Below are 7,606 nucleotides of genomic sequence, written 5' to 3'. Positions count from 1 at the left end.
TTCACCGTTTTAGCCAGGATGGTCTCGATCTCCTGACCTCGTGATCCGCCCGTCTCGGCCTCCCAAAGTGCTGGAATTACAGGCTTGAGCCACCGCGCCCGGCTGCTTGTACCTCTTTTAAGCATTACTTCATTTTATGTTAGTATTTCATTAAACCCTAAGCCCATTCAAGGCAACTCTGTTATGAACAAAGCACATTTACAGTCCAGCTAAGTCTCTTAGTAATGGACACTTACATGGAATACCTTCTTAGCTCAAAACCACTTGCCACCTATCACCTAAAGAGATAAGATCCCAGCAGTCACATGTACACTGTGCAAGCCGGACCCACTACCATGACTCAATGTTTAGGAGTGGATGTCTGACTGAAGCAGAGGTAACCGACTCTCTTTCTGGGAATCTGGAATCAGGACTGAAACTAAAGGCTACATGACACTAAGAACAACAACCATATGTAAACTAGGAAGGGAGCTGAGGAATGGCCACATTGTGCCATCTGGACAGAGAAGAGAGTTTCCTAATTCTCAGTTCTAATCCACTCCTGAGGCCCATTTCAAGATTGCTTTCCTGCCATTGGCGTCCAGGAGGCACCACTACATCTTAATGATAAACTGCCCTGGTTTACATTGCTTATAATTAAATAATCCTGCTACAGCCAAATCAAAGTGTTTCACCTTGAAGCAATGAACCTGGTAACACTCACAACAGGCACAAGGAATATACTGAAGAAAGAGTAAAGCAAAAGTTTATTCTCAATATGAAAGATATTTTTCTGTCATTTCCTTAGAATGTTCCTGTCCCCAAAACTACTTCAAACTTCTTCCTTCTCAAACCATACTGTACTCCCTTAAGTAATAGTCCCAGAGAAAACATCCCTCCCCTCTTTTTAACTTTACCAAGAGGATTTCAGGTCACCTGTTTTAGGCTCTTTCATTTTTTTTTTTTTTTTTTTCATTTACCATTTTCTCATTACCCAGACTTCCTTTTGAAGTGGATTCTGAAGCTATAAAATTTTAAAACTAACTTTATCACATTATTAGATGGAGTAAAAACTACCTATTTCCTTTTGCTCTAAACTCATGCTAGGCAAGGCATGGTGGCTCATCCCTGTAATCCCAGCACTCTGGGAGGCCAAGGCGGGTGGATCACCTGAGATCAGGAGTTCAAGACCAGTCTGGCCAACATGGTGAGACCCCGTCTCTACTAAATATACAAAATTAGCCGGGCGTGGTGGCACACACCTGTAGTCCCAGCTACTCAGGAAGCTGAGGCAGGAGAATCGCTTGAACCCAGGAGGCAGAGGCTGCAGTGAGCTGAAATCACTCCAATCTGAGCAACAGAATGAGATTCCATCTCAAAAACAAAACAAATAAACCCATGCTAAACCAATGGCTTTTAATGGACTAAAAACAAAAGTGCAAAAGGTCTACTACATCAGATATGCTTAGATAATGAACCACTCCTACAAATTTTAAGAGTCAATGTTACATTAAATTCACAAGTATTTGCTTATGATTGAGCAAACACAAGTCCAAAGCATGGTGATATGTGAATGTTAGTGGTCACGTGTTACCCTTCCAAACATCTCTATACAGATATTAAATAACCTTTTTCAAGGCTCCATTCATGCCTTCAATTTCATTTACTACTACTTCAGGAAACCTGCTCTCACAATTATTATCCACTTCACCTTAAACCTGGTCAGGCTCTCCCTCTCCTCTTCTACAAAGAGGCACAGGCTTCTCTTCAGAAAAAGAGCGCTTTCCCACTTGACTCCATTGGTCCCTCTAGTGATTGCCTATGTCTCTCTCTGCCAAACTTCCCAAGGAAGCAGTCAGTGTGGACCTGCTGCCCTCTACTTCCTCACCAACTTTTGTGCCTTGACCCTACGAATGGCCTTTGATTTCACCCAACCTAAGCTCAGCAGCTAACCCAATGGCTGCAAGCATGGCTAATTCATATATGACAGCATCATTAAGCAATTTAGCAAAAGGTGTTCCTTCTTCCAAACAGCTCTGAGGGCACTGGGTCTGGTTGGTGGGCCACTCCCACCCAGTTAGAAGCCCTCTTCAAGAGAAAAGCTGGGCAATCCTGCCAACAGCCCCTCCTTGGTCCTCACTTTTCCTGACTTTTCTTGTGCTAGTTCACACAAGCGACCATCATCTTCCTGAAACCTTCTTCCCTTTTCCTCTTTGGCCTTCCTGATTCTTTTATCTCTTTGGTAAATCCCTTCCTCTACATGTAAGCTTACTAGAGTAGAAGTCTTTGGTCTTCAGGAATTTTTCCTTTATATAAGGCTCCCTCATCAATTCCATCCACCTTTAATTATCACCGCAATAAGCACTACCCCCAAATCTGTATCTCTATTCACTGGCTACTTCCACTCAACTTCAAGTTAAAAATTGAACTCATTATTTTAAGAATATCAGAAAAATGGGGTTCTCAAGTCAATACCGTGGTTATTTTGAAGTTAATTGTCTCTGCCTACTAAAGAGGGTTGAAGGTAGGAAGAGTTCTGATTGTCAATGACAGATCTTCATTTCGTTCTTCATTTCAGTTAACAACGACAATCTAAAATACAATCAGACTCTGCCTTCAGGGAGGACATTAATTGGAGTTATCTGGTGAGTGGAGTATCAGAATTAGGTGAGGGTAGAAGGAAGGAAGCGGTCAGAGATGGCTTCCTAAACTTCACACTTGTTTCCATTTCTAAACCCAACAATAAATGGCAACTAATATGGTTTGGCTGTGTCCCCATTCAAATCTCAACTTGAATTGTACCTCCCAGAATTCCTACGTGTTGTGGAAGGGACCCACCGGGAGGTAACTAAATCATGGGGGCTGGTCTTTCCCATGCCATTCTCATGACAGTGAATAAGTCTCACGAGAACCGATGAGTTTATTAGGGGTTTCCGCTTTTGCTTCCTCATTTGCTCTTCCTGCCGCCTTGTAAGATGTGCCTTTCACCTCCTGCCATGATTCTGAGGCCTCCCCAGTCACGTGGAACTGTAAGTCCAATTAAACCTCTTTCCCAGTCTTGGGTATGTCTTTATCAGCAGCGTGAAAAGAGACTTAATACAGCAACCATGACAACAGGCCTTTCTCAGTTGTCACTCATCCTGACCTTTCTTCTACTCTCTCATTATAAATAACTGGTCTCAAGAATTCTGGGGAAAATAAGGCAGTCTCCTAGACTCCAAAATAACCAGTTCTCCTAAAAACATTCCTCCTTCCACTTGCCTTCGCTATTCCTATATATAGTTATTCATAACCAAGTCACCCTATGGTTTGAGTGTCCCCTCCAAAACTCATGTTGAAATTAATTACACTGTAACACTATCAACAGGTGGGGCCTTTAAATGGCAGTTACAACCTGAGGAGATTAATGCTGTTATCCCAGGAGCTGGCTCCTGATAAAAGGGTGAGTTTGGCAGGATACTCCCTCTCTGTCTTGGAGGCTCACCTGCCCTTCTACCATGTTATGACACAACATAAAGGCCCTTAGCAGATGCCTGTGCCATTCTCTTGGCCCTCCCAGCCTCCAGAACTGTAAACCAAATAAACTTCTATTGTTTATAAATTACCCAGTCTGTAGTATTCTGTTACAGGAGCAGAAAAATGAATTAAGACACTCCAGGTCAAAAGCTCAAATTTGACTGTTCTTTTAAATCCAACATGGCAAAGTGTACATCAAGCCTATCAATTCTTCCCTTGGAATGGTTCTCAAATCATTCTTTCTTTCCACTTCTCCCCCTACAACAACAGAAAACATTTTTAACTCACCCAGAATTTCCTACTAAGTCAGTAGAAGCCTTTACTCTTGCTCAACTGTGAGACCTTTTTAAACCCACTATTAATGGATCAAAGCTGGCCCTTGAGTTTAAACTGCTTTAGACCTCCAATCTCTCCTCATGCTGCATATTAATACCAGGCTAAAGTTTCAAAAGGCATTTATCATGTCATCATCTTGGCAAGCCACTACAGCAAATGTAAACCCTTACTGGATACTGAACATCCTTCACAATCTGTCAACGTGTCTTTCACATGAAACCTCTAACTACTTCCTTCACAAATCATCTACTCAGACCTGTCAGGTGTACTTGCTCTTTTCCAAAACAGCTTTAGTCATTTTAATCCTTGATCATAACCCCAATACCTTCCCTTTCGGAATTTTAATTATCAAAGATCCATCTTCAAGTCCCACTTTTTCCATCAAGCAGTCCGCTCTCCTCCGAAAGCGTAGCTATCCTTTGGAACACTGATTGAACATTTTGGCAAACACTGAATCCTCTTACACGGTTATGAGATATTGTCTTCACAATCAGATTGTAAATTTGAGATACAATGCCATACTTTTTCACATTAAGCCTGTGAGAATCTGGAAAGTCATGATTCTCTCATTAATTCCATAAAATAAAACAGCATTTGCATGAAAATAACTCAGATCATGGAATATTACACTGGATCCACTTTCCTAAAGACAAAATAACTGCTTAAAGTTTTTTAAACTGAGGTTTTGAGAGACGTAAGAGATGTCTGTACAATACAACTGCCTCATTATTCTAAGGAGTCTTCATCTAGTACCAGATAAGGCTGCTGAATGGAAGTAATACCAATATTAAACTTAGGGCATTCCTAAAAGTTCTCTAAGAATAAAATCCACTGTGGAAATACCACCAAGGAAATTGCAAATCTGTCTCTACAAAACACAAATACAGGAATTTGCACAACACTCTTTCGAACAGGAATAAACCTGTGTCTTAGGCTGAAATGAGAAACCTTTCTCTGTTCAACAGCAGTCTGCACACAAGAAGGAAAACTGTGAATCTAGTCATTGCAGCAGAAATGTTCCAGTGGCAACAATTCTGTCTTTTTAAAAAATACACTTACAAAGCAGTTGTGTTACAATTAAATAACAGAATTGTATTGCTACTCAATGAGGGCCCTTGACAACCACGGGGTCCACCGAATGAGTTCAGAAGATATATAGCAAATCACTGTGAGAAAGAGCTTTCATTTTGTCATTTCAAAAGAATTCAATTAGTTTGGTACTTACTTTCAGCTGATGAGTTGAGTTCTGTCTTAATCTTCGATTTTTCAAGATCTTCTTTATATTCCTTCTTGAGCAATTTTACTATCTTTTTGCTATAACTTGATTTCTTCACTTTGAAAACTTCTTCATTTTCTTAAAAAGGAAATTAAATGAAGTCTGTAGAAACTATTTTCTGAAAATATTTTCCCTTCTTTCACATGATCTTACGTGCTGTTCAAATTCTCCCAAGTATATATACTCATATGCCAAATTCATTGTATAATTATTTCAAGTCTGTCACAGACTCCAAAAACAGAGGTCAACTTCCTAAATTACTGTGACGTAATGAGATTTTGAGACTTTTTAAAGGACTAGCACATGTAACTTCACAAAATTTTCCTACTGTCTTCCTTAAATCATCTATTTAAGGAGGGGAAAAAAATCATTCAAAATGTTTCTGAAAAACCACATCATCAAGTTATTAACGAATCTGAAACAAAGTATCTAAAATTAAAAGGTGCTGTCAATTCTGAGTAACTACACCCACCATAAGCTGACATAGTTGTTTCAAGGCTAAGGTAAGAGCAAATCACTTTTCTTTGATTTGAAATTTTAAAAGTACTAAATACTTCTAAAAAATAGCTCATGTATCTCAAAAACAAAAATCTGTCTGTACTCCTCACAAACCAAATAAAAAGTAACAGAAATGCCAAAGATAAACTGCCTACCTTACTGGAAACTTGAAAGCCTCTCGAATAAAAATGCAAGTAAGAGTTCCAAAACTTGATTTCTTTTTTCGTAACACGGAATTAATTGGGTTATGCACATTCAAATAGTCAGAAGAAAAGATTTAAGGCTCATTTAAGATCAGCAATCTAAATCCACTGCAGCCTGGTCTCCCACAAGGAATTGGAGAAACTGCCTTGCTTTTACTATTACACCGTCTCGCTTCACTGTTCCCAAAGTCAGTGCGAAGAAGGCTGGGTATTAGCTACCCGTAATTACTTTTATGGGTAAACTGAGGCTCAGCGACTGCAAGGGACTGGCCCAAGGTCACTCAAAACCAGAGCTGCAACTCCAGGCTTCTGTTCCCTCTCCTAGTATTACAAACCCGGCCTTCATGGTCGAGGATGCCTGGACAGAGGCTCCAAGAAGTGTGGGCGCAGTGACCTGCAGTGGGCTCGGAAAGCATGCCGAGAGCAGCCAGGGGACCCACACCAAGTTGGCTCTGAAACACGCCTGGCAGAAAAGAGGCAGGACAGGGAACACCGAATTTCCCCCGAAACATTCAGAATGCCCAATCTGAGCTCCCGCCGCGTGGAGTAGGAAATGCCCAGGAAGACGATGCAGAGGAGGTGGTTAAGAAAAGGCTGGTGGCAGCGCGGGAACGCGTCCCGCCTGAGCAGAAGGCCGGAGGCTGGGGAAGATTCGCAGCCGGTCGGGCGGCAGGGGACTCCGTTCCAGGGCTAGGGGGCTGGGTGTCCAGAGAATACGGGGGCCGGGTACTGGGGCCTGGGTCGGGGATGCGGCCGTCTAAGGGCGCCCGAAGCGCGGACTTTACCTTCCTCCTCGTCCTGGAAGCTGAGCAGGCTGGCCCGGGGCATCTCTTTGTTCTCGCGAGGCCTCTTGCGCGTCTTCAGCCCGTTGCCGGGCTCCGCGCCGCTGGGGAAGCAGCCCCCGGCCTCAGCTCCGAGGCCCGGGGTCAGCGCGGAAGGCGGCGGCGGCCCCGGGCCCAGCAGCGACTCCCCCCCAGGGGCCCTGTCGCCGCCGCCGGGGCCCGCCTCTTCGCCAGTGCCCGGCGGCGGCAACAACGGCGGCGGCTCCTGCTCCTCATCGCGTTCCCGCTCTTCCTCTTCGGAGTCGTTCCGCTTGCGCACGTTCACCCGCCGGGCCTTTCGGAACATCTCCGCGGCCCGCACGGCAGTCGAACACCCGCTTCCACACCGCGGTCCCAGCAGCGCCGAGCTCGTGACGGCGCACGCGCGTTCTCCCCAGCTCCAGCCAGGTCGAGTCCTCTCTGTTGCTACCGCGCACCCCACGAGCGCGCATGCGCTTGTGCTCCCACGCGCTCTCAATACTTGGAGAAAAAAAGAGAGGGAGCGAGAGAGAGCGAGCGAGCCGCACACCTCTCGCGAGAGCGTCGGCTCTTTGCATCTCCCTCTGTCGGATTGGAGGACTATTAGCATGGAATTCCGGTGTTGTTTGACAGGTCACAAAGAGGATCATAGAGATGACAAAAAAGAGTAGGCTCTGTTGTCCCTCAGACTGCGCTGCTGCAGTGCGTCTTCGCACTTACGCGGAGCGGTTGGGTGAGGAATCCTCCGGCCGAGCGGAGGAGGGGAGGGATCAGAGAGAGAAGCGGATATGGGGAAGGCAAGTGTGGTCTAGGAGGTGAAATAGTCCTATCCAAACTTTGACCGGAGGTGTGACTATTGGTAATCACTAGTTACTCTTGAGTAATACTTTGTATTTCTACAGCTTTATAGCTACAGAACTCTTACAGAGACATTGAATTTTATTTATGATACAATGTTAATTCAGACATTGAATTTCTTTTATGATACAATGTTAATT

The 7,606-nt window shown here is 44.0% G+C and overlaps 1 protein-coding gene across 2 annotated transcripts in view; it reads right to left on the bottom strand.

Moving 5' to 3' along the window:
* PAXBP1 (PAX3 and PAX7 binding protein 1) overlaps positions 1-7,127 on the bottom strand; it is a 38,331-nt gene extending 31,204 nt beyond the window's left edge. For both annotated transcript variants that reach the window (XM_011989036.1, XM_011989037.1), the window contains exons 1-2: positions 6,594-7,127; positions 5,057-5,185 (exon numbers count right to left, since the gene is read on the bottom strand). In XM_011989036.1, the coding sequence (XP_011844426.1) occupies positions 5,057-5,185; positions 6,594-6,936 (472 nt within the window). In that variant the 5' untranslated portion in view covers positions 6,937-7,127. The remainder of the gene's footprint in view (positions 1-5,056; positions 5,186-6,593) is intronic.
* Positions 7,128-7,606: the final 479 nt, after the last annotated feature.

Source organism: Mandrillus leucophaeus, unplaced genomic scaffold (assembly GCF_000951045.1).
Source record: "Mandrillus leucophaeus isolate KB7577 unplaced genomic scaffold, Mleu.le_1.0 Scaffold345, whole genome shotgun sequence".
Taxonomy (NCBI): Eukaryota; Metazoa; Chordata; class Mammalia; order Primates; family Cercopithecidae; genus Mandrillus; species Mandrillus leucophaeus.
Note: the sequence above shows the minus strand (reverse complement) of the source record. Positions and strands in the feature narration are given on the sequence as shown.